The 26,326-nt window shown below is 49.4% G+C and overlaps 1 protein-coding gene across 1 annotated transcript; it reads left to right on the top strand.

The window, feature by feature from the left end:
• Window positions 1–26,059, top strand: LOC115316347 (uncharacterized protein K02A2.6-like). The gene is made up of 2 exons (XM_040213589.3): window positions 1–110; window positions 25,315–26,059. Exons 1-2 carry the CDS (start codon window positions 1–3, stop codon window positions 26,057–26,059), a joined length of 855 nt encoding a protein of 284 aa, XP_040069523.3.
• The last annotated feature ends 267 nt before the right edge of the window (window positions 26,060–26,326 follow it).

The following is a 26,326-nucleotide window of genomic DNA, read 5'->3' as shown; positions in this document are numbered from 1 at the left end:
ATGAATCTCGCGGCGATTGTGAAAACCGATTTAATGCTCTTGGCGGAAGAGCTCCGTATTAAAGTGGCCAAGGACATGAGCAAGCCCAAGATAATCATCTTCATCGAAACGTGCGTTGCATTAGCGGACGAAATTTCTGAGTGCTAAAATGAAGTGCAGAGAAGACGAACAGAAAAAGAAAACGCCGCGCTGCTTGAAAAGAACCCTGCCACGCTCGAGAAAAAAAAAATTAGCTAGAAACGTTTCAATGTAAATTGAATTCTTTAGAGATCATTGTTATGGATGATAACAGTTGGATCAAGGTAGTCATTAGAAGCGTTTTGCAGCCCTTTCGTGTCAGAGTAGACATAGGCCTCTGTTTGGTAAATTCTTAACACGTTTGCACTAAAATGGGTTTTGTAGAGTCGAGCTTGCCTCACAAACTCTTAATTTTACTGCCAGCGGAGGTGGCCAAAGTCTTGGCGAGACTAAATCCCCCAGCAAGTAACTACTACACGCCTGTTAAAGGGCACCTCCGCTCGATTCCGAGAAATTTAGGCTTACATGTGTGGGTCGCTCTACTATACTGCTGCCCAATCGGTCCCTGCCTGGTCCGCCCTCCCAAGAGGTCAAACGAGCAAGGATTGATTCAAATCGTTTTACTGTTCGGCGTCTTGGTCCTGGGCCTGGCAGTCGCTGTCGTTGTCCTGACCGTGCCTGGCGGAATCCTCGTGCACTCTCTCACGCGCACCGGGCCGCCGGCCACCGCTTCTGCCCCCTCGCGCGCCGTCGTCCTCCTCGGCTTTCCACACTCCCCCCCCCCCCCCCCCCTCAAGGCCCGGTCTTCGGGGGGGGCCTGGGTGCTCACTGGTTTTGGCCGAGGAGTTGTTCCACCTCGGCCATGATGGCGTCGTCGGAAGTCGAGGGGGACGGAGGGGGCTGGTGGACGACACTGGCCCGATGGCCTGGCCCGCAGGATGTGGTGGCGGCCGGTGTTGTGGGGGCCATCGTGGTGGCGGGTTCGATGGCGGCGGCAGCGGGAGCCGGTGCGGCGGCACGGTTTTCGGGAGGCCGGGCAGGCTGGACGGAGGGCAAGGCAGCGGGAGCCAGGAGGTCCGGGCGGCTTGCCCTCAGGGTCTGGACCTCTGCCGCCAGGTTGTCCGGGAGGGGCTGTGCCTCCAGCAGGTCAGAATGGAGTCGACCTGCTTCGTGGGTTTCCAGATGTATTATCGGGACCCCGCACAGCCAGCAGGTGCCAGGCGCTCAAAAGACCCGTGGCGCCACCGGCTGCGTGTTGCCACGGAACGGGAGTGGGACTTCGTGATCGGGCTGGCCAGGCGTTGGTCTGGGTTGATGCTTCCAACGCCGGCGGGAGACGAAATGGACCGCCCCTCCTTCCTCCCACTCCGTCCACGTGGCCACGATGTGGCAGGGGGGCCGACTCCAGGCAGGTCCCCCGGTCGTAGACGGACCCGCTCCGTGGTGCGGGGGCTCCGTCGCGGACGGCCCTGCCTGGTGCCGCGATGTTGCTACGGACGGCCCTGCCCCGTACCGCGCAGGCCTGCCGGCTGTCGGGCTCGCGGTACCTGCGGAGCCCGGGCGGCGCTGGCCCGCTCCGCCGTTCGGCCATCCCCGGTGTTGACGCCTCCCTGGGCGGCCGCCCCGAGGGTTTGGTCGACCGGACCACTGGGGTCCAGCCGCCCCGGGGCCTGGCCCGTCCGGTTGGCCTCCTGGGTATGGACCCCTGGGGCGGTTTCTCCAAGGAGGCATCCTGTGTAGAAAGAACACTGTCAGACACCAGAAAATCCTCACTTTCTGAGGCCGAATGTGTCGGCGGCGGTAGTTTTCATTGACTATGTTCCCCATCGCGACGGTAATACCCCTTCAAGTCCGCGATGTGAACTGGACCCGACTCCTCATTTGTATCACACCAAGTGAGTTTATAAGTAAGCCGTGACATTCGCGTCTTTACCTCATAGGGCCCTTCCCATCTATGGGCAAGCGACGCGGCAAAACCGCTAGCTGCGTTACTCAGAGGGTGGGTTCTTCTCAGGGCCAAGTCACCAACCTTGAATTCCAAGTGCCTATGACTCCTGTCATACTGCGCCGCTTGCTCGATCCTTGCGGCATCAAGATTCTCTCTAGCATCGTGCAGCGCCCCAGACAAGCGGTTCGTTAGCTGTTCCGCGTACCTAGCGAGCGGGCGTCCTGGTGTTCCTTGGTTGCTCCGTAACTCGTCCTCCAGCGGAGACGGGATCTCTTTACCCAGGTTCAGAAACGCTGGCGTGAAACCAGTCTATCTGTTCACGGTATTCCGGATGGCAAAACCCTTCTCAGCGATGTGCTCATCCCAGTCTCGGTGTCTCTCCGTTAGCGCAATCTGCATGCTTTTGATATTCTGATTCACACGCCCAGTGATATTGGCTTGGGGATGGTACGGTGTTGTCCTGTTGTGCTTTATGTTCAGCGCCAAGCAGGAGTCCCGGAACACTTTACTAGTAAAATAACTAGCGTTATCACTAATGAGACACCTCGGTGTGCCGAAGCGTAGGAAAGTATCCAGTAACTTTTCCCAGATCCGCTCTGAAACCAGCTTCCTCAGTGGGTACAGCTCTGCCCACTTTGAGAAATGATCGGTAATAACCAAGAGGTACTGGTTTCCCCGCGGACTTCTCGGCAGTGGGCCGATGATGTCGCAAACGACGATCTCCCACGGGTAGTCACTCTCCACCGACTGCATCAAGCCCGGAGGCTTGCCCCCTGTGGGCTTCGCTTTCTGGCAGGCTGGACAGCTGCGGGCGTATCGGAGTGTGTCTTGCCTCATCCCCGGCCAGGTCGCGGCGCGGAATAACTTATGAAAAGTCTTGCTGCCACTGCCATGACCTGCCACAGCCGAGTCGTGAAAGTACCCGATAAACCTCTTCCGTAGCTTCCTGGGAAATTGAATCACCACCCTGAAGGGAGGCTCATTACCCTCCCCTTCATCGATCGTTGGGATGTAGCGAAGCAATAAGCCGTCTTCGCCCAGCAGATATGAATCAAATTGATCATTAACTCGACCGCCAGCCTTCCCGGTGTCAATCGCAATTTCAGCCAGTTTACCCATCACCCGCTGGCAAAAACCATCTGCTTTCTGGGCCTCGACAAGCTCTTCCTTGCTGACCACTTCACCCCAAGCGACGATCCTTTGCTCTTTCGTGCCGCGCGCTAAGGCTGCTACGAGAGCCGGTTGCTTTGCCTCCTCCCAACCGTCCGTGAGGGACCTCACCCCTGCATCCGGAGGCATTCTCCTCTTCTTCCCGCGCTTCTCGTTACACTCTGGTGGCGTCACCTCCTCCCAACCACCATCCTGGGGCGCCCGAGAGAGCGCGTCCGCTACCTTGTTGGTCGATCCCTTTCGGTACTCAACTGTGTACGAGTAGTGCTGCAAGGTTAGTACCCAGCGGGCCAGTCTCCCCGCGGGCTCTTTTAGCCTCTGAATCCAGGTAAGTGCTGCGTGATCAGTCTGAATAACGAAAGTCGTACCATCTAAATAGAGGTCGAACTTCCTCAGAGCAAACATGACGGCCAACCCCTCCTTTTCCGTCACGCTGCAGTTGCGTTCCGACGGTGTGAGCGTTCGACTAGCGAATGCCACAGGGCGTAACTCTCCATCGTGCTCCTGTAGCAATACTGCTCCGACACCGTAGCCGCTCGCATCTGTCTGCACAACAAAATGCCGATTAAGATCTGGTAACCGAAGGCTAGCGGTGCTTGCTATTGCCCTCGCGAGAGAAGAGAAGGCAGCACCATGCTCTGAACCCCAGACCCACCTTGAGCCTTTCCGGAGCAACAGATTCAAAGGCCGCGCTAGCTCCGCGCACATCGGGATGAACTGCCGGTAAAAGCCAACCATCCCCAGAAACCTTTGAAGGCTCTTTACATCATGCGGTGGTGGATAATCGAGAATGGCCCTAAATTTCTCATCGTTCGGCTTCAAGGTACCATTGTCTACGACAAAGCCTAAAAGATTTACCCTTGAGGCGGCCAGTTGCCCCTTTTTTTGGATTAATTGTTAGACTGGCCTCACTCATTCGCCTTAAGGCGATCTCGAGATGAGTTAGGTGCTGTTTGAACGACCTGGAGAATACCACAACGTCATCCATGTAGGCCATGTCGAAGTTAAATTTCGTGTCGCCCAGCACGATGTCCATGAGCCGTTGGAAACTCGACGGCGAGTTCGACAACCCAAACGGAAGACGCGTAAACTCAAATAACCCCCTGTAACAGGTGAACGCCGTCTTTTGGACATCGTCTGGCGCCACCTGGATCTGGAGAAAGCCCCTGCTACAATCCAGCGTGGTGAAAACCCTCGCGCCTCCAAGCGAATATATTATAGACTCAATAGAGGGAAAAGGTTACGCGTCCCTTCTAGTGACCTCATTAAGTCTTCGGTAATCAACGGAAAGGCGCGCGGTGCCGTCTTTCTTTGGCTCCAAAACTACTGGAAACGCCCAGGGACTCTGCGATAGCCGCACCGCCCCTGCGTCCAGCATCTCCTCGAGAGCCGCGTCTAGGAGGGCCCGTTTATGTACGCTTAGTGGTCTAGGATTACACCCCCACGGCCTGGCCTCTCCTGTATCTCTCCTATGTTGTAAAACAGTCGTAAGGCCCGGTCTCTCGGTAAACATAGCTGCGTGTTGGGACAAGGCGTTCGCTAGCATCCGCCGTTGGTCGGCGGGCCCATCCAAAGACGCAATTATCATTTCGACGTTCCCGGGCACGACTCGCGCAGCTAATACCTGCTCCTGGTGTGACGCAGCGAGTGAACATTCCATCCCCTGCACCAGAGATGATGGGGCAACAAAGGGAATAAGAGGAGAAAACGCACTATAACGATACCCGTTGTTCCTCAAGTCTAGGATTATGCCCTCACGACAGACGAAGTCCTGCCCCAAAATAACAGGAATTGACATACCGGGCAAGTAAACGACACGTTGCCTCCTTCGCCTGCCGTCAAGGCCAAGGTGAAGGCGCATCGCCCCTTGCGCTTCCGCCAATCCTGTCGCTAAACGCAGCGGAGTTACAAGTTCCCCCGCGCAAAGGTTCCTGTTACGGCAGTCCTCGTACACATATCGCCAATTAGAGAAAGGGTAGAACCCGTATCAATTAGTGGCGGATATTCTCTACCACCGATCTCTACACGCACGTACGGGCCCTTCTCAGGTGTCGTGCTCTGAGCCCAACACGCCGACGGGGCCATCGCCACGCGGTCGCTGGCCAAAATTTCAGCCCTGTTGGCACACTGATACTGGGCCTCGGCAGCGGCCGGCAACCTCGACTTAGAGGACCTGATTAGTGGCGCCGGCCTCTGGCGTTTCCCTGGGAACCCTGAGAACCAGAGGCTACCCACGTGCAATGCCGCCTGATGTGCCCAAGACGGTGACAGTTGTAACACCTGACTTGTGGCCGGTCGTTACGCGCAACCTGTCTATCGTTACCCTCACGCGACACTTCATCTGTGGCAAACCGCGATGAGTCATGATTCCCGCGACTGTCATGACCAGTCGCGCCTCTGCGGTGGTTGACCACTGCGCCAACCCTGCGGGTCTGCACTCGGGCCGAGTTTGCGTTGGCTGCCCTGCGCCTTTGCTCGTAAGCGAAGGGGTCCAATGCCCGGGGCGTTATAGTTACCCCGTGACCGCGCTCCGCTACGGCCGTATACGCTGTCCGCGACTCGATGTGAGTGTCTGCGGCGCGTCCTGCTCACGCGCATCTTGGCTCTAGGGACTCCTCGGCCCTCGGAGGGGGGCGGTACTGCAGCTCAGCGAGCAAGCCCACTTGGACAGTTCGCGCCTCTCTGGCAAGTGCCTCCAGATCCGCGAAATTCCGTCCGGGCAGATAGGCTTTGAATCTAGGGTGACATTGCCGTATCGCTCTAGCTACCTTCTCTGCGTCAGACGCGGATGGTTCGGCCCTCGAGTAGAGCTCCTGGAGCGCGCGAACGTACTCCACGAGGCTCTCGTCAGTGCTGAGTGCGATTAGCTAGTTCGTCCCTAATCCGCATCTCGTAATCAGGGGGCGAAAATTCCTCCCTAAACCACGTCCGGAAGTCCGCCATCGATAGAAACGGTCGTTGCAACCGTCTCCAGCGCGACGCGTCGTCCGTTAACGCGATTGGCACGATCTGCAACAAGGCCGTTTCGTCTGATGCTCCCAACGCGGCTACATACGCGTCCAAGTCCTGTAAGAAATCGTGGACCGATTTCCCGTCGGAATATCCCGCGTAGGTCGGCGTTGGTACGGACAACCGCGGTCGGGGCAGAGACGTAGGCGCGGCACTCGCGACTCCTGGAGCCGTCGCGATTTGTCGCGAAAACGTCTCCATCATCGCCGTCATGGCGCGCATAAACTCGCCGATGTCTGCCGCGCCTCCAGCTGGAGCTGGTGGTAAAATCCCAGCATCTGGAGATGCTCGCGTACTAGAGCCTTCTCCGGCCCCCGCAGCGTCAGTCGGTTCCTGAGTTCCACTCTCAGACGAGTCGTCCTCGTCCCTATTGGGGGTCGACCTCATCTTGGGGGGCATCGTTAGCGTTTACCCTTCTACACCACGCTGAACGCTCAATATATCTCTGTGACTCCCCGGGACGAACAGAACAAGCAGCAGACGAATCGAGCCCCACGTTGGGCGCCAGTTGTGTGGGTCGCTCTACTATACTGCTGCCCAATCGGTCCCTGCCTGGTCCGCCCTCCCAAGAAGTCACACGAGCAAGGATTGATTCAAATTTTTTTACTGTTCGGCGTCTTGGTTCTGGGCCTGGCAGTCGCTGTTGCTGTCCTGACCGTGCCTGGCGGAATCCTCGTGCACTCTCTCACGCGCACCGGGCCCCCGGCCACCGCTCCTGCCCCCTCGCGCGCCGTCGTCCTCCTCGGCTTCCCACACATGTGATTCCATTTCACAAAGCACTACTAAACATCTCTACGTCCTCGGATTCGCGATATGTGGAATATTATTTGCGTAATCTTAATTTCAACATCAGCTGATACCGAAACCGAAACTTCGGTTGCGTCAGGCAACATTGGTCTCGTGCCGGCATAGTCATGGCCACGTCACGTCGAACCACGTGGTCTTGTGACGTTCGTGGGGGCGAGGGACCGGACACGCGACGCGGGCAGGTCGCTTCGCATGGCGTGGACGGTGACGGCCCGGGGGAGAGTGGGAGGGGAAGAAGACGAAAGAGGAGAGGGGCAGCGGGGAAAACGAAACCGATAAGCGCGCAGGGCAGCGCAAACTATACTCCGCGACGACTTGGCAATGCAGTGGAACGTACGTCCCGCGTCCTTTCTCCCATTTTGAGTGTACGAAGGCTCTCCTCCTTTCCCCAGAAATGGGAGAGGAGGAGAGCCTTCGTACACTCAAAATGGGAGAGAGGACGCGGGACGTACCTTCCACTGCATTGCCAAGAAAAATTGTCGCGGAGTATAGCGCATCCGCGTTACGGTGATGACGTAGACGCAGTTCAGCCAACACCGGGAGGAGAAAGTCATGACGTCATCGTTCAATTTCGCTGTGAGAAGTAAAAACAAACAAAACGTGTGAATGACGTAGTCATGGCTCTGACGTAGTGGCTCTACGTTGGCCGCTCCAACTCCGTCGCATTGACTGCGCTGACAATTGCTTTCCACGTCGCACGCTGGAGATGGCAGATTTCGGCGACTTGGCTGATTTGAAAGTTTGCTGGCCAGTTTATTAAATATATAGACAAAGTTAGATCGTAATATTTGACATGGGGTCTTCCTATACGATACTGAAGAGGGCTACATAGTTTTCTAAGTATCGAAAATGAAGTGGAGTTGCCCTTTAAGTCTTGTGTTAGAGACTCGGTGTTGACGAGTCAACACATCAAGGGTGTTGACTCGTTTCAGCTTGTCAACGGGAGATGTTGATGCGTAGAAACGTTGATTCCGCTTGTGGCCAGGTATATCTTCAATGCGGTAGGTGTCATTAGAAAGTCGCATCGACTTCCGCTACAAGTGCGACTTTTTGTTCTTTTTTTTTCTTTCTCGAGCCTCCGCTGTTGCTCACGGAAGGTTTGTTGTCGTAGCCGCCGTCGTTGTTTCGGTGCTGGTGTTCGTACTGCGGTGAGGTCGTTTCCTTGGTTGTCTTCTTGCCCACGCATTTTCGCTGTGCACCCGCTTGCGGCTGCTCTTGCCTCCTTTCTGCTTGTTCGGTGGTGCCCCCCGATTTCTTTCGGATTGTCTACTCTGATGTTGAGACTCGTCAGGATCGTCGTAGGAAATGATGCAGGGCGTAACCCGATTGCCCCTCTTTTTCATGTGACAATGGTGACCAAATTGGCCTTGGCCTGCGCAGCTGTAGCAGTAGCATTCCTTAACTGGCCGCGTCTTGAAAGGTGCTAGCACGATGGGACCGTCCTTTGTTGTAAGGCGGTATCTCCTCGACCGATTAGGGCAAAGCAGATGTCCTGTTCGTACATCTTCCGCTTTCGTCGGTTCCAGGAGATCCGTTGTCCTTCATTTGATGGCGGTTTCAGACATTTCTAAACACCAGGAGCCTCTGGCTGCTACATCACCTTTTGAGATATTAAGGTCGGAACTGGATATGTTCAAAATAGGCAAAACCGCATCGCCATCTTCTGTGACGTTGATTACACAAGCAGGTAAACAGCGTTCCTTGTCTTCTTGCATCCGCAACTGTGCGTCAACAAAGATCGCCTTGGCATTCTTTTCTGCCCTTGAACCGGTTGCCGCATCGGATCGATGGGACACTTCCCCGACGGCGGTGAGTCGGTCGTCTAAACGTTTGAGGCATTCCAGCAAAGCCTCCGGTGTCGGGAACTTGACAACGCTCGGACTTCAAACGAGAGATCCGTCATTGATGCCGGTTATGACATAATCCACGATCTGATCTTCAGAAAGTTGACAGAGTCGAGCTAGGCTGACTTTTTCATGAAAGTACTGCTCGACGGTTTCGTTTGCCAATTTCCGTCTCGCTTCCATCTCTTGGTACCGGCGCTGTAAGCATATGACGGGTGGAAAAGCTTTCTTCAGCTCCGCCTTCCATTCAAGTCACAAGCGCTGGACACTGACGAGGCCGTCGTACCATCTTTTAGCGATTCCTTCCAGTTTTTTCAGCGCAAAACACGACGTCTGTCGCTCGTTCTATGAGTATATCACAGATAGCTCGTCGACTTTTCTTATCCAATGTTCGATGGTCTGCGCTGGATTCGTCACGGGGTTGAACACTGGTACCAGCTTACCAGAGTCTGTCGGTGGTCTTGCGTCATTCGTGGGCTGAGCTGTGGAACGTAGCAGGTCTGCCAACCCCGTGATCGCTCCTCGCGCGGCGGCTTGTACGGCCTCCTGCACAAGAGATTTAAGTCCTGGAAGGTCGCCTGTCGGTACATTTAATCCAGTCTGAATTGCCGGAGGGACGATCGATGGGCTCGTCACCGGCGTTCCTTGCCCTTGATTACCGGTGTCGGAGAGTTCAGGATTTCCAGCTGCCACACTACCTTGGCTTGTGGTCACGCCATTGCTACCGCCAAGGCCTGTGCTCCCTGCTCCAGTAGTAACGGTGACTGGAAGTCGGGGAGGGCCCCCTGCCGCAGTCTGTCGGGTCCGGTTCCGTTCGCTGCGCCGCTGACCTTCCTCGTTCGCTTCAGCCATGTCGAGGTTTCGTTTGGCACCGCTGTGCAAAGTCGTAGCCGCAGGATTCGATCCGAAGTGGGCCGTGGTCGCTGGCTATCCCACTTCTGATATGTTAGAGCCTCGACATGGGAAACGGGGGACCAGTGAAGGTTTAAAAGGGAGCGTTTAATACACGTCCAACGGATACACCTGCCCAGCAAAAAGAACGGTGCGCCACGCGGGTGGTGGCGCGAGCTTCGGGTCAGTCGTCTTCTTTTTCGAGGGATCTAACACTGCATGGTTAGGTAGCTCAGGTTGTCGCTTGAGGCTTTTCGATTAAATTTCTGCAAGAGAAAGAAGCAGTCAGACGAATGCTACTCGGAGTTCGCTTATTCGCTTACATGTTTTTTTTTTTTTTTTTGTTTTTTAAGTTGGTTTCCTGGAGTCGATATGTATGGAAACCAGGGATGGGCAGTATTTCAAATACGAGTATTTGAAATACGTATTTCAAATACTTTGTGTATTTTGCATTTGTATTTAATTACAAATTGGTAATGTATTTGACGTGTGTATTTAAGTACTAAAACGTGTATATTTCAAATATAATTGTAATTAAATACAATTTTGTGGGCGAAAATATATCCCTCAAATTTGTTATCACTGTCAAGAGCAGGAAGAAAACTACGTTCTGCACCGAATGCAGTGTCTCTCAATCAAGCAGAAGCGTTTTGTGACTTTGTGATTACGGTGCTAATCCAGGACAAGAATAGTGACGAAATCGACGTTCACAGGCAGACTGGCTAAATGAGTGCCTGTGATAACTTCTGATGCTTTCCAGCCTCATTTCAATCCATATTTTTGCCTGGAGCATTCTGAGTGCGTGGGTCGTCCAGATTTTCGTAACTTGTGTGAGTAGCAACAATGAAAAATTCTCTAGCAGGTGCTGCGCGTCTTGGTCGTCTCGGTTCTTTGTTGGTCTATACCAAACTGTAATCGACAAAAAAATCTGCTTGAAGCTCTGTACTTTTTCACTTATTACGTCCAAGCTGATTACATTGTTTGTGATTATATTTCTATTACATTACTAGAGCCTCGCACACTAACTCCCGAGTGTGCGATGCAAAATTAAATTGAGATACCCAGAAACCCGTTGCAGGTGCCCTGAGGTCGCTGACGCAAATTTTGAGGAATGTATTTGGAAAAGTATTTGGAGGAGACCAAATACATTTAGTTGTATTTGTATGTTGTACTTAAATGCTTTTTGGGAAATGTAATTAGATTTGCAATCAAATACATTTTTGACAAAGTATTTTGTATTTGTATTTCGATACATATTTACCTGTATTTTGCCCATCCCTGATGAAAACCATAAAAAAGTGCGAGAGCAAATTGCGCTGGAGATGTTTTTCTATTCTATAGAAGTAGTGGATTCAGGATAGTCGACAAGTGAAATCGTAATAAATAAATAAATAAATATGTATTTATTTATTTATTTATTTACAATACTGCGGACCATTCGGTCTACGCAGGAGAGGCAACATAAAAACGCATAAAAAAATTCATAATCATGGCAAAAGCGTCCGCAGGCAATTCCGAGTGCCTGTGCATAGTTTATACATGCAGTACTAAATTTAAAAGAAAAAAAAACAAAAAACAGTCATTTCGACTTTGAACAGCTCGGGGCTGCAACAACTCACAAATTCTTCTGGCAGAGCGCTTCGGTCAATAATTGTTCTGCAAAAAAAAACAAAAAAAGAATATTTGAACATTTTTTTAGAATAGCAGACACTGTTGGCAAAGTTCCTTTAAAACGCCTCCTGTTGTGGAACGCGTTCTCAGAAAAAGTGAATTTTTCATTATCCCGCCTTTTTATGCCAAATATGGGAAGCGTCAACGCTCGTTTTTTTTTGGTACCTGATGGTTTTAATGGTTTGCTGGACACGTTTTTGGGATAACAACGAGGCATATGTTAAAAAAAAACTATAAAAGCAATATCTAACGTGAAATCGACATTTAGCAAATTACTTCCAATGCTAGTTCCCATTCGTATTTTTTATTTCCATTCGTCCTCTCTCTCTAAACAAAGAATATCAACTTTCATATGTTATTTTGATCTCACGCTAGATGATTTTGATATATATATATATATTAATCTTGTGTTTCCCTTTTGGTCCTTCTGTCCAATATGAACGAGCGAATACAGTACATCGTGTTTGTTGCTAGTTATTTACAAGTTAATGTTTTGTTGCCTGATGGTATTTATGTAGTTTGCGACTTTTGTTTTATCACACGAAATAACTAGACACCTCCGGTACATAATTTCTTTATTTTCCCTCTTTGACTTAAGTGGAATTTTCTGTATGTACTTCGTTTCAAAAATACGAAAACTATTACCAACGCGCTCCATCCAAGTTTACTGCACTATGTAAGTGATTATTATGCGCGATTGTGAATCTATCTGGGCTGGTGTTTTCATATAATTTTTCGAGTAAAAAACTAAAAAGTACTCATCCTTTTTTTTTGGCCAAACGTTTGCAGCAATCTCTTTTGAGTGTGGAACGATCCCAATAGAGTGGAAAACTGTGAAGGGAATTCCACTGCATAAGTCCGGTAACAAGCTTTCTCCATTACATTATTGACCCTATTCACTGACAAATATTTCCTGTGAAATAATGGAGCACATAATGTACTCCCATATTTTTAATTACCTAGAATCAAAATCATTTTTCGCCCCTGCTCAACATAGTTACCGTTACTCATTTTTTTGTGAAACGCAGCTGTTTCATTTCACCCATTCTTTGCATGCTGTACTCGACAAAAACCATCAGGCTGACTGTATTTTTCTCGATTTTCTAAAGTATTCGACAAGGTTAATCATAAGTTACTAATGCTTAAACTTTCTTCATTAAACCTAGATTCTAATTTGTTAACCTGGCTGGAATGCTTTCTTAGCAACCACTCGCAGTATGTAACTCTAAATGGCAATAATTCATTCCTGACTAATGTGGTTTTGGGCGTGCCCCAAGGTGCAGTGTAGGCCAGCTTCTTTTTCTAATATTCATTATTGATTTACCAAATTGTGTTTTTTTCTTCATGCATTTATACACAGATCACTGTGTAATTTATCGGGAAGTTCATGATGATGATGACAAACGCCTTTTTGTAATCCTATTTAAATAATATTACTCTTTCGTGCAAAAAATGGCGTATGGAACTACAGTCAAACCCGTATGTAACGAACAGCAGGAAACGCTGCGATCAGTTCGATATAGCAAGTAGTTTGATATAGCAAAAAAAAACATTTACATCGAACTTCCGCGATGAGTTCGTTGTAAGGCGAAGAGCCTTCTCTTTCTTTCTCATCTCTTCAGTTCCGCCTTGTAACACGGCACTGAAAAGATTTATTCTTTTTTTTTTTTTTTGGCATGCGCGTGCAGAGTTTGTGCGCTTTGGGGTGAAAAGATTTTTTTTCCTCTGCGTGCGTGCAGTGTTTTTTTTTTTTTTTTTTTTTTAACTTCTCCCCTGCTAAAATACTGATTCGCTCAATTTTGTTCGCAACTTGAGCTTTTGGAATTTTTTTTCTTTCATACTTCTTTTTCGGGGAAGGGACAGGCTAGCAGACGATTGTCTGCGCGTTTTTGGAAGCCTTCCCGGAGGGGTAAAGTTTGATATAGACAATATGTAGTTCGTTATAAAACATACCTTTTACATGCATTTTCATTTAAATTTTTCGTGAGTTCAATATCAAAAATAATTTCCTGTACTTGAGTTCGTTCTAAACGGGCTTCCTGTATACCCTAACAAATGCAAACTAATGCGGGTTCCCTGGCAAGACTCGCGCCTTTCAGCATATACACTAAACGACATTCAACTTGAATCTGTAAACTCGTACCGTTATCTCGGTGTTACTATATCCTCGACTTTAACCTGGAAACCTTATATCAATATAATAATCGCCAACGCTAACCACATGTTAGGATACCTACGACGAAACTTCAGAACGGCCCCAGTTAGCTTAAAACTTCTTCTTTGTAACACTCTTGTACGGCCAAAATTTCAATGAGCAGTCTCTATTTGGGATCCTAATTACGCCTTTCTACATAAAGCTCTCGAACTAGTTCAAAATAACGCCGTTCGTTTTATTCTGTCTGATAATAATCGAACAACCAGCGTATCATCAATGAAGTCCAGTTTTTTGTTACCCTCTTTGTCATTGCGTAGAAAGTTTTTCGACTTTGCCTGTTTCATAAAGTGTATCATCAGTCTCTGCGAGACCATTTCTTTGGATTGCCTAACTATTACTCTTTCCGTCTGGACCATCAAGACAAAGTTGGATCAGCACCTTGCCAAACAAACACTTTTTGTAACGTGAGCTACACTGGCCGAGGTTGGGCAGTTTCGCGTGGCTCACATAATGAGCCGTGCTCCGTGCTGCGCAAGCGCGAGGAGTAGTAACGTCACACGGCGCACAAGCTGTTGCGTCATAGTCGCAGCAGACGCACTGGCGCCGCCGCGTGCCCAGCTGTCCGCCTCCGCTGCGCAGTAGCCAAGTCTACGCTCCACCGAAGCCACTTGATAGCTCCTCTCATTTTGTGCGCATACGGTCACGCTACGTATAACCTGGCATAGCCGAGCTAAGCCACCGCAATTTTTTTAAGTTATTTATCCCAAATACACCAAACCACTGGAACCACCTTCCAGCAGATGTCGCCAACTATACCCGATTATTTTCTTTTTCGCCAACCTTTGTTTATATTTCTGTTTGATGAGCCGACACGAGTCATTTAATTTTGTTTATTTTGTTCGTAACAGATGTTGCTTACAGGTTTTGACAATCGCGGTGTATTTTTGATATTCGAATTTCTTGCCGCATGTCTTTTGTTTCGTCATTTTGTTTTACTTTGGTTTGCTTTGCCCCTCTCCTCTACAATTCTTCGGCAATTGAGAGTATGTAGACCCGCCGGCAATATGAAGGTGAACACCTTACCTGGTTTCTTCCCTGTTTTACGGCTCCCTAAAGCCATATTAACTCAACGTCTCAAAGGGTCCCCGCAGGGGGCACCTGTGAAAGCAGGTGTTTGGAGAGTGGCGTCTCCACGGACCCCGAGCTCCGCAGGGGACGCCTGCACCTTAGGTGCTAGGTGCTTGGTGAGTAGCGTCACCACGGACCCTAGCCACTTTGGCGACACCACAGACCCTGAGTAAAAGTGGCTAAGACACACCCACGTCTGGCTGTGCGTGGCGAGCCCGTGTCCAGGGAAAAGGGCATCCTGGTGGTTGAGCTGAGCCCGGGGTATGTTTGGACCCTTCGGGGCCCCCCGGGCGAGGCAACACACCACTTTGGCCCCTGCTTCCTGTAGACGGGTGTCCTGGCTTGGCCCGACCAGGATGATTCAGTCAGTCGACACATCTTCTACTATCCCCTCTTACCTTTCTCTTTTCTCTGGTCTTCTTTTATTCCTTCTCACCTTCTTTGGCGGCAAGGGCTAACCTTGGGTGGCGATAGACCCCTTGTCCGGATCCACACTAGGTTATAGTGCCTGCGCAGCACTGGTAGTGTAATGTTGTCAGCAAAGCCATATTTGTTATGGCACATTGCCTACCCCCGTGTTGGGCTCCGTGGTGGGTGGTGCACCCGGGGCACCGAAATTCTCTCCCATCTTTATGGGTACTGAACAAAAAACCTTTCTTGATCGGCACCCCAAAAGGGGCCGCACCGAAGTACATACGATTAATCCTACTAGATTTGCAGAAAAATTTCCAAGATTCTTAGTGATGCACACTGAAAGTGAGAAACCTTTGGCGAAACTGTCACCATTCCTTGTTTCCAAAACACTTGAGTCCATTGTTGGAAAGAACTTCTCTGCCAAAAAAATGACATCCGGAGATCTGCTCGTTCAGATTAAAACCAGTGAACAAAGCACAGCACTCCTATCACTAAATTCAGTTTCTGACTATAAAGTGACAGTCACTCCCCACCGTACATTGAATACAGTAAAAGGTGTGATTTCTGAAGATGACCTCCTCGAAAGTACAGAAGATGAACTCGTAGATGGCCTCAGTGACCAAGTAGTTGTCGCTGCAAAGCGAATCTCCCTCCGTCGAGAGGGGCAAGAGATCAAAACAAAACATATCATTTTGACTTTCCAGTTGAGCAAAGTTCCCGAGTCAATCAAGGCTGGGTACTTGAACTGTAGAGTACGGCCATATGTGCCGAACCCCAGGAGATGTTTCCATTGCCAGAGGTTCGGCCATAGTGCCCAGAGCTGCAGGGGCAAGACCACGTGCGCCAAGTGCGGTCAGAACGATCCCCCGTCGGACAACTGCGCAAACCCACCACACTGCGTCAACTGCGGCGAACCACACGCCGCTTACTCCCGTTCTTGTAAAAAATGGAAAGAAGAAAAGGAAGTAATTACCCTCAAAGTAAAAGAAAACATCTCATTTCCTGAGACCAGGAAGCGACTTTCTTTTCTACAGAAAGGATCCTTCGCTACGGTAACACGCACAGGGGGCATGTTACCGAAAACCTCGGTGGGAACCCAGGTTTGTCCCAAAGACCTGGCAGCCCCACCGACACCCCCTGCCCCCCCCCCAAGGTCGGCTCCACGACCACGTTCGTCGTTGGAGCCAAAAGGTTCACAGTGCCTGAATGGTGCTGCCACGCCTCTCTTAAAGGAGGCAATGGACACCATGGCACCAAAGGAGGTATCCCCTCCAAACGCATCAGGGTGGTGCCTCTCGCACCACCCTCAGTCCCTAAAGAGGGTCCGTCTCAGACCACCTCCTCTAAAAAGCTGGAGCGGACACCCTCGTCGTCTGCTCGCTCTTCAGGCCGAGGCAGGGCTTTGCCCACTCCCGCCTCGACCAGCTCTCGAAAGCCTGGCCAGCTGGACGAGGCATACTCGACCGCAAGCCAGCAGTCAGTAGATGAAATGATGGATGAGAGCATGCCACCCTCTGACGACGACCTGGTCCCTTCAGGTGCTGAGTCATCAGTACCTTTTCAGGTCGTAGAAAAGAAAAAGAAAAATAAACTTCCTAGAATTTTGCCCCCAAAGGGATCGTAGTCCCTTTAGAAATGAATCATAAGCAAGTGTCCACTTAGTTATCTTGCGGTGTCCTAAAGGCCAGTTATAATGTTAATTTTAATTTCCTATTTTAATCTTCACCATGTCTCTGTTTTTACAGTGGAACTGTCGTGGGCTTTTTTGTAATTATGATCATGTCACTTTTTTATTAGACGAACACCGCCCTGCTGCCCTCTGTCTGCAGGAGACGCATCTTAAAGAAACTAGGTCAAATGTACTCCGCCATTATCAAGTGTTTAGACAAGATAGGTTGCACTCCTCTGTGGCGTCTGGTGGTGTTGCTGTAGTTGTCCAGCTCACAACCCCATCTGCCGAAGTGGCTCTCTACACCACTCCCGAGGCTGTCGCTGCCCGAATACTGCTAGACCGGGTAATTACTGTTTGTTCAGTGTACATATCACCGGGATACCAGCTGCAGTACGAAGAGCTAGAGGATCTTGTTAGTCAGCTCCCAGCTCCATACTTAATCTTAGGCGATTTTAATGCACACAACACTATCTGGGGGAGTGGTAAACTGGATGCTAGAGGAGCACTTGTTGAACGTTTTCTTCTTTCCACGGGACTGTGCTTACTTACCACTAAAGAAGCCACACACTTTAGTTCAGCGACCAGGACTTTTACCTCCATCGACCTTTCTATCTGCCATCCTTCACTATACTCGCTGTTTTCATGGAGGGTCATTCCAAACCCATATGGAAGTGACCATTTTCCAATTATTTTAGAGTTTAACAGTCCTCCTGCTGGTCTTTAAACGCGTACCCCTCGTTGGAAGTTTGAGAGGGCTGACTGGGCAACATTTAGGAGCTCTTCAGTTTTAGCGTGTTCATCACTTCATGATCTTTCCATCGATGATGTCACTCTGCATATCACTCGACACATATTACAGGCCGCAATCATCGCCATTCCCATGACGTCCTCGCATCTCCCAAAAAGGCCGAAGGCGTGGTGGAATAAAGACTGCCGCCAGGCAAAAAAGGAACAAAATCGTGCATGGGGTATCTTTAGGCATTACCCTACTCAAAGTAATCTGATTGGTTTTAAAAGAAAAAGGGCCCAGGCAAGGTTTATTCGAAGGCAAGCCAAGCGGCAAAGCTTTAGAGGATATGCCTCTTCAATCAATAGCAGTGCATCTATAAAGGAAGTTTGGGATCGCGTGCATAAAATTGAGGGTTCCTACGGCGCTTTCTCTTTCCCACTCTTGTGCCGGGATGGAATATGTCCTGCAAGCCTTGACGAACAGGCTGACATTCTTGGTGAGCACTTCGAATTTGTTTCTAGTTCCGAACACTATACGCAATCATTTAGGCGGCATAAGCTATATGCAGAAAAAAGATTGTGCCTACGACCGGTGGTTTGTAAGCGCCTTATAACTCTCTTTTCATGCTGCACGAACTGCAGATGGCTTTCGATTCATCCGGACAGACTGCCCCTGGGCCGGACGGTATCCACTATCAAATGCTTCAGCACCTTCATCCATCTACTGTAGAGCTCATCTTGTACCTTTTCAACCGAGTTTGGGTCGAGGGTCTTTTCCCATTGTCCTGGAAGGCTGCCGTCATTATCCCCCTTTTAAAGCCAGGAAAAGATCCTGCCTGCGCCTCCAGCTTCAGGCCTATAGTACTAACTAGCTGTCTTTTGAAGACATTAGAAAGGATGATCAACAGAAGGCTGATGTTTTATTTGGAGAGTAATAATCTTCTTGACAGGTACCAATGTGGCTTTCGTTCAGGACGATCCACGGTCGACCACCTAGTTCGCTTTGAGACTGTTGTGCGAGAGGCATTTGTAAATAAGCAGCATTGTGTCTCTGTCTTTTTTTACCTGGAAAGGGCATTTGATACAACCTGGCGCCATGGCATGCTGCAGGATCTGTTCAGCTTAGGTGTACAGGGCCGAATGTTAAGTGGCATTCAGAGTTGTCTCCAAAACCGGACTTTTCGCGTGAAGCTTGGGACAACTTTTTCTAGAGAATTTACGCAGCAAAATGGAGTACATCAAGGTGGTGTACTTGGCGTCACTCTTTTTATTGTGAAGATGAACTCAATTGTCCGTGCAATAGCTCCAACTGTTCAGTACTCACTGTACGTCGATGATCTGCAGATTTCTGTATCGTCTTGTAATCCATCCATATGTGAACGTCGGCTCCAGCTCACAATCAACAACTTGGTCAAATGGGCTGATGTCAACGGTTTTAAATTTTCTCCTGAGAAGACCGTCTTTGTGAGTTTCTCACGTCGCCGCGGAGTTTTGCACGAACCTTCTTTGACTATGTATGATGTTCCTATCCCAGTGAAAACTGAACACAAGTTTTTAGGTCTTATATTTGATTCCAAATTGACTTTTGTTCCGCATGTCAAGAGCCTGAAGATGAAATGTTTTAAATCGCTTAATATACTTAAGGTCCTGTCGCATGTGTCCTGGGGTGCTGACCGTCTTTGTCTCTTGCGTATCTATCGGTCGGTCGTTCGATCCCGACTTGATTACGGTTGTATCGTGTATGGTTCTGCCCGGACATCGGTTCTCAAAATGCTGGACCCTGTTCATCATCAAGGGTTGCGGCTTGCTACCGGTGCTTTTCGCACATCTCCTGTTCTCTGTCTATACGCAGAAGCAAACGAGCTCTCTCTGGAGAAAAGAAGATCTGAACTGGGCTTCACATATTTTATGCGAATTTGATCGGTTCCTAACCATCCAACCTTACACTGTATGGAACGAATACGCTACGAGCGAACCTTCAGTAACAAGCCTTCAGTTGTTCCACCTCTTGCCATGAGGGTTCGCAATTCTGCGGAGTCTGTAGGACTGGACGTGTTGCCTCCAGTTGTACAATGTTTGAGTTCGGCAGCCCCTTGGGACCTAGTTCCCATTCAGTGCGAACTGGAGCTAATGAAATTCAACAAAAAAGACACTCCTCGCGAAGTCCTGAGACAAGAATTCCTTGAACTCCAAGCACAGTATCACGACTTTATAAGTTTTTACACTGATGGTTGTAAAACTGATTCCTCTGTGGGCTGCGCAGTGATCGGGCCTGGGGTGCAGCTTGTCCGGAGAATAAATGACAGTGCCTTGTTTTACGGCAGAGCTCTATGGCTTACTCCTCGCCACAGATAAGATCCTCAAACAAAAGCTTCACTAGTCAATTTTTTATACGGACTCACTTAGTGGTTTACGAGCTCTTGCCAGAGTGGGAAATGATCGCAATCCACTTGTAATAGAAATAAGGAACACGCTAATTTCAGCCGCAAAACGGAAGAATAAAATAATACTATACTAGGTTCCTTCACATGTCGGAATTGCCGGAAATGAGGATGCTGACAGAGCAGCAAGTACTGCTAAGGATCGAGAAGTCGACCTGTGGAAAATACCTTACAGAGAGTATAGGCATGTTCTGAAATTTTCCATAAGACGCAAGTGGCAAGAGGAAGGAGACCGAGAAATAAACAATAAGTTGCACGCAGTAAAACCACTACTTCAGGAATGGGAGGGTGCACGACACCGCGAGCGTTTTTATGAGGTGGTTTTGTGCCGACTGCGAATTGGTCATACCCGTCTTACCCATGGGCATCTTTTGCGTGGGGAGGATGCTCCGGAGTGTGAACACTGCTGCATTCCGTTAAGCATCCTACATATCTTACTTGTATGCCCTTTGTATGACCAAGAACGCCACAGACACTTTGCTAAGGTTTACCAAGAGCATACACCCTTACATCTCGCCCTTTTACTCAGCGATGAGCCGTTGATTCCACACAAGTGTGTTTTCAACTTTCTTAAGGATATAAGACTCTTGGACCAGCTATAATTTTAATAGTTAATCGCATTCATTGCCACATCTTAAGCGCTTGTACTTTCATGATCACTGTTTTATTAAATTACAAGCTACTATAGCTCTTTCTTCTCTTCCACCTTGATTCAGCAATAGTCCTAGTTGTTGGCGCATTATAGTCTTGGTCGCTGCTGCGCCATTAAACCCCAATCAATCAATCAATCAATCAGTCTCAAATGGTACGTGGCTTGGGTCTAAACTTTGCGTACTAGCCCTCTTCTGGAACGGAGCTTGTTTCAATACTTGCAGGAGCTTTAAAATCCAAGAAGAGGGCAGTTCACCTTCATATCGCTTACGGGTGTACAATAAATAAATAAATCAGTATGATGTGTCATTACGCCATTGGCAGGTTCTGTCCTACAAGTCGCTATTGTCTCCTGACGGACACTCATTCGTGTGTATTGTTTCGAATTATGCGGAATAATAATAATAATAATAATTAATAGTATTACTATTATTTTATTATTAAAGTCAAGACACTTGTGACAGGGTGCAAATTGTTGTTTTTCTTAGTTTAGCATATATATATATATATATATATATATATATATATATATATATATATATATATCGCTCAACCTGTATGTGTTTGTCGGTTTTCTGATTTTATTTTCCTCACGAATAATTAACTGAGTCATTCATAACATTTCTTAAAACCAAATGATACCTACAAACGGTAAACTTGGGTTGTCGCTAGCGTTCCGGTTCCGTAGATGCTCCAGCATTCTACACTCAAACTTCCTTGTTTCCAGGCTTAAATATTACTGACATTCACGTATTTTGTCGATCCTTCAAACGACGCGGACAACAAAAGTAAATATATCAGAAGAAACGTTTTTGCCCTTATGAAACACCTCAACGTATATCTTCTCAGGTTGGCTTTATAAAAAGGCTCATGGAGATAATTTCTCGCTTCGCAATCTTAAATTTGAGCGAGTACAAAATCAAAGATCTCACCGCCAGTTTCATTGCGCCACCGCGGCGGCATCACGCATGCGTGGGACGCTTAGTGAAATCGATATACTGGTACTCCAATAGCCTTCTCTATAGTGACATAGCCTGGCAAATCGCCACGAGACGCGGCCGCCGAAATTGAAAGCGTAAAGCGGCAGACAATGGATGACAGGAGAGCCAGGTGACGGGCGCCCTGCTGCGGGGAGACGCCGAAATATCCTTTTCCCGTACAATGGAATGTCCGCTCGTGCTCCTCGCAGTCCTCGCGCTACCAATTCTTTTCTCGTCGGGTTCGAAAACCATGATTTGGGTCCTCGCCGCTGCAAAAGCTGTCAGCTGACGACCAGGTTTCCCGAGAAATGATATGTGCTACGAGATCCTCGCGCTTTAGGTTTGCGACCGGGCACCCTATGGATCCGTTGTCGAACTGCCAGGCCTTGTGAGTATAGAGAAGGCTATGGCACACCACACGTTGGCGTGTACTGCTGTTTCCTTTGAGTTGATATTTATTTCAGTTTGGACAGAGCGATTAAAATGTTTGAATCTCCGTTTAGCCCTTAGCAAAAATCGGGTAAAACCCCCAAATAGATCTTATTCGGAGCGCAAGTTCGTCTGATTCTTTTGCGGGGGCTATGGCTATGTACATCGGAACGCCGAGCTCTGTTTCGTATGTTTACGTTTCGTATGTTATGTTTGTTCGTATATATCTCAACCGTTTCGGATGCTTCGAATGACTGTCTCGTCATTACCCCAGCTAAGGTGGTATACCTAGCTAAGGTTATTCTACACTGGCTATTATTCTACACTGGCTATATTATTCTACACGAATAACCTAGCTAAGGTTATTCTACACCGCAACATAATCAGCGATTATGTTGCGGCACTAAGAAAGCTCGCCGTCGATTGCAACTTTGGAGTTCCGACAACCGCAACAGCCAGCACCAGCGCCAGCACCAGCACCAGTGCGAGCGGCGATGAGCCGGTCACCGCATCGTCCACAACAATGCTACCACTGGAGGTGATGCTACGGGATAGGTTCGTATGTGGGATTGCGGACGAACACCTTCAGCAAAGACTATTTGCAGAGCCGGACCTAACATTCCAGAAGGCGTATGATTTCGCATTGAGAGCAGAGAGTGCTGCAAGACAGCAAAAAGACGTCAAAGCTCAAAAGACCACCATTAACGCCGTAACCAAGGGTCAAAAATCAACAGTACGTGAAAACCGGAACCTAGGCAAGCAAAAGAAACAGGACTTCGTATCAAGTGAACAACGATGCCATCGCTGTCACGAACAACACGTCGCAGCTACATGCAGATTCCGCACGGCACGCTGCAATTTTTGCCGAAGGACCGGACACATCGAAAGGGCGTGTTATCAGAAGACTGAAACAAATCAACGGCGGCGATCAACACACGCGGTTAGTCATGATGAGTCAACACCTTCGAGTGATGACGAGGATACCCAAAACTTATACGAGCTGAACAGCGTAAATTATACCACGTCGGTGAAGAAGTTCATGGTCTCACTCAAAGTCGAAGGACGACCCATGGAGTTCGAAGTGGACACCGGAGCTGCGTGTTCCATCATCAGTGAAGACACATACAGGAAAACCTGGCCTAAGAATGCCTTTTCACTGAACAAAGAACATATCACGCTCCGACCATGGGCAGGAAAACAACTACAAGTTCTCGGGTCGGCAGAAGTGCGCGTCCGACACAAGTCAAAAGACTATCTGCTCCCGCTAATCGTGGCCTCAGGTTCGGGCTGCAATCTGCTTGGGAGAAACTGGTTCCCGGCACTCAATATCAGAGTCAGCGGGATATACCAGCTTGACCAGGGCAAGACCCTTCATGACGTGTTACTGACACACGAGGAAGTTTTTGATCCAGAGATAAACGGGCACAAGGGCCACGCGGTACATCTGGAGCTGAAGGAAGACGCGACACCGCGCTTTTTAAAGGCTCGACCGGTTCCTTTCGCAATGCGAACCGCAGTGGAGGCAGAACTGCGGATGCTCCAAAACCAAGGCATAATCGAGCCGACGCAGCACTCCGACTGGGCAACACCGGTGGTGATCGTACGAAAGAAGGACGGCACTATACGGATGTGTGGAGACTATAGGAGCACGGTGAACGCGGCGGCAAAACCAACGGTGTATCCAATGCCAACGGTAACGGACCTTCTGGCAAGTGTGCAGGGAGGCACCATATTTTCGACGCTGGATCTCACTCAGGCATATCAACAGCTCCACGTGACAGCAGAGACAGCAGATGTGCTCACCATTAACACTATCAAGGGACTATACAGGGTTAAACGAATGCCTTTTGGAATTTCGGCTGCACCAGCGATTTTCCAACGCTACATGGAGACAATCCTGGCAGGACTACCCGGCGTGGGAGTCTACTTGGATGATGTTATTATCAGCGGAACCACAAAAACAGAGCACCTTGAGCGTCTCGAGGCAGTTTTGAGCAGGTTGGTGAACGCCGGGCTTCGCATAAAAAGGTCAAAGTGCCATTTCGGTGTCGAAGAAGTGAAGTTTCTGGGACACAAGATAAATGCAACGGGAGTACACACAACAGAAGAAAAACTGAGAGCAATCAAAGAGATGCCGGAACCGACCAGCCGGGCCATGCTTCAGTCTTTTCTAGGACTCCTGGCATTTTATGACCGCTTCATTCAGAACCGAGCATCAATAGCCAAGGTGCTGTACATGCTACTTGAGAAAGACGCTCCATGGCAGTGGGGTGCACGACATCAGCAGGCGTTTCTACAACTGAAAGAAGCCATCGCGGAACGTACAGTTCTAGCACATTATGACGACAATAAGCCGCTGGTATTGTCGTGTGACGCATCACCATACGGCATCGGTGCGGTACTGGCGCACCTAGACAAAGACGGAAACGAGTCTCCCGTAGCTTTCATTTCTAGAACATTGGGAAAGGCCGAGGAAAACTACTCCCAGTTGGACAAGGAGGGTTTAGCTATAGTTTACGCTACAAGCAGGTTCCACCGCTACATTTCCGGTCGACATGTTACCATCACAACGGATCATCAACCACTACTGGGGATTCTAGGTCCACAAACTCCGGTTCCGCCCATTCTTTCGCCACGCATGAAAAGGTGGTGCGTTAAGCTCACGGCCTATAACTACGATCTAGTCTACCGACCAGGAAAACAAAATCAGAATGCAGACGCTTTGAGCAGACTACCTTTACCGGCAAGCGACGACGAGCCACAGCCTCCCGGAGATGTGCTCATGCTGGAAGCGTTGACCAGGCCACCGATTACTGTCGAGAAACTAGCAGACAAGACAAAAGAAGACGCTATTCTTTCCCGTGTGTACGACGCAGTTCAGAGTGGAAATTTCAGGAGCCTTAAGGAAGACATCTTTCAACCATTCAGGAACAAGCACACTGAACTAGCGACACAGCGAGGATGTTTGATATGGGGATCACGTGTGGTGATACCAGCGTCTCTGCGGCCTGAGTCCTTGAGTCTTGTACACTCAGGACATCGTGGAATCGTGGCCATGAAAGCCTGTGCCAGAAGTTACATGTGGTGGCCAGGAATTGACAAAGATATTGAATTATGTGTGGCGGAATGTGCCCAATGTCAAACAAACCAGAAAACCAAGATAAAAGTACCGATGACAAATTGGGAACGACCATCAACAGCCTGGGATACACTTCACATGGACTTTGCGGGTCCAGTGGAAGGGAAAGTATTTCTGGTCGTTGTAGACGCATACACCAAGTGGCTGGAGGTGCGAGTAGTTAGCAGCATGGCATCAAGCGCTGTAATCAAGGAGCTGCGGGGATTATTCGCCACATTTGGAGTGCCAAAGAAGGTTTGTTCAGACAACGGGGCTGCGTTCATCTCAGAAGAAATTGCGACGTTTTACCGCATGAACAACATCATCGCAGTCACGAGCGCACCTTACCACCCGGCAACCAACGGGCAGGCTGAGCGGATGGTACAGGAGCTCAAACAAGCTGTATCTAAAAAAGGAAGGGAAGACCTCTCGTGCGTGTTGTCACGTTTCCTATTCAAGCAACACACGACAGTGCACGCAACAACGGGCAAGACTCCTGCGTGGATGATGTACGGCCGAGAATTGCCTTCTGCACTGGATCGACTCAAGTCATCCCTCTTCAAGCAGTTGCCGGAAGAAAACAGCGATATCCACAAATTTACTCCTGGACAACCCGTGTGGATTCGACAGTTCCCGAACGAGCGAAAGTGGATGCCGGGGTCCATCGCACGCCGCGCCGGACCACGATCCTGGATGATTGACACAGAGCGGGGTCAAGTCAGACGACATCTAAGCCATATTCGACATCGCGCTCCGGATTCGAGCTGCTGGGAGACACAGCCGCCACCACCAGTTTGGGACATGTGCTTACACGATCGCCGGGGCACACATTCGGGCGCGAATGGTTCAGAACAAACAACTAAACAGCACAGCACAGACGACGACGTTCGCCCATTACCAACAGTGGGATCTGCCTTGTCAACCGCGACGCGGGTGAGCTCCCGGGCGCGTCGACCACCGGACAGATACGGTGCCCACGTCTAAGGAGGAAGGGGTGTGATGTATCTACCGACACACGGCCGGCGGGCAAGTCTGCGAGCGCTGCGCACGAGCGCGTGGGTTTGTCTCGAGAGCTGGCTGCGCTCTCGTGAGACATATAAAAAGCAATCTCAACCGTTTCGGATGCTTCGAATGACTGTCTCGTCATTACCCCAGCTAAGGTCGTATACCTAGCTAAGGTTATTCTACAGAGTCTGATTCAAGGAAGGTGGGCATACCTCAAGGCAGCTTGGTTTGAGGTCTACGTACTAT

The sequence above is a fragment of the Ixodes scapularis genome, unplaced genomic scaffold (assembly GCF_016920785.2).
Source record: "Ixodes scapularis isolate PalLabHiFi unplaced genomic scaffold, ASM1692078v2 PGA_scaffold0__279_contigs__length_252992795, whole genome shotgun sequence".
In the NCBI taxonomy this organism is placed as follows: Eukaryota; Metazoa; Arthropoda; class Arachnida; order Ixodida; family Ixodidae; genus Ixodes; species Ixodes scapularis.
This window is presented reverse-complemented; position numbering and strand designations above follow the sequence as displayed.

Coding starts and splice junctions, on each gene's coding strand:
- LOC115316347 (XM_040213589.3), top strand. CDS start 1: ATGAATCTCGCGGCGATTGTGAAAACCGATTTAATGCTCTTGGCGGAA. Junction 111..25,314: donor ATAATCATCTTCATCGAAAC/GTGCGTTGCATT, acceptor ATTCGCCACATT/TGGAGTGCCAAAGAAGGTTT.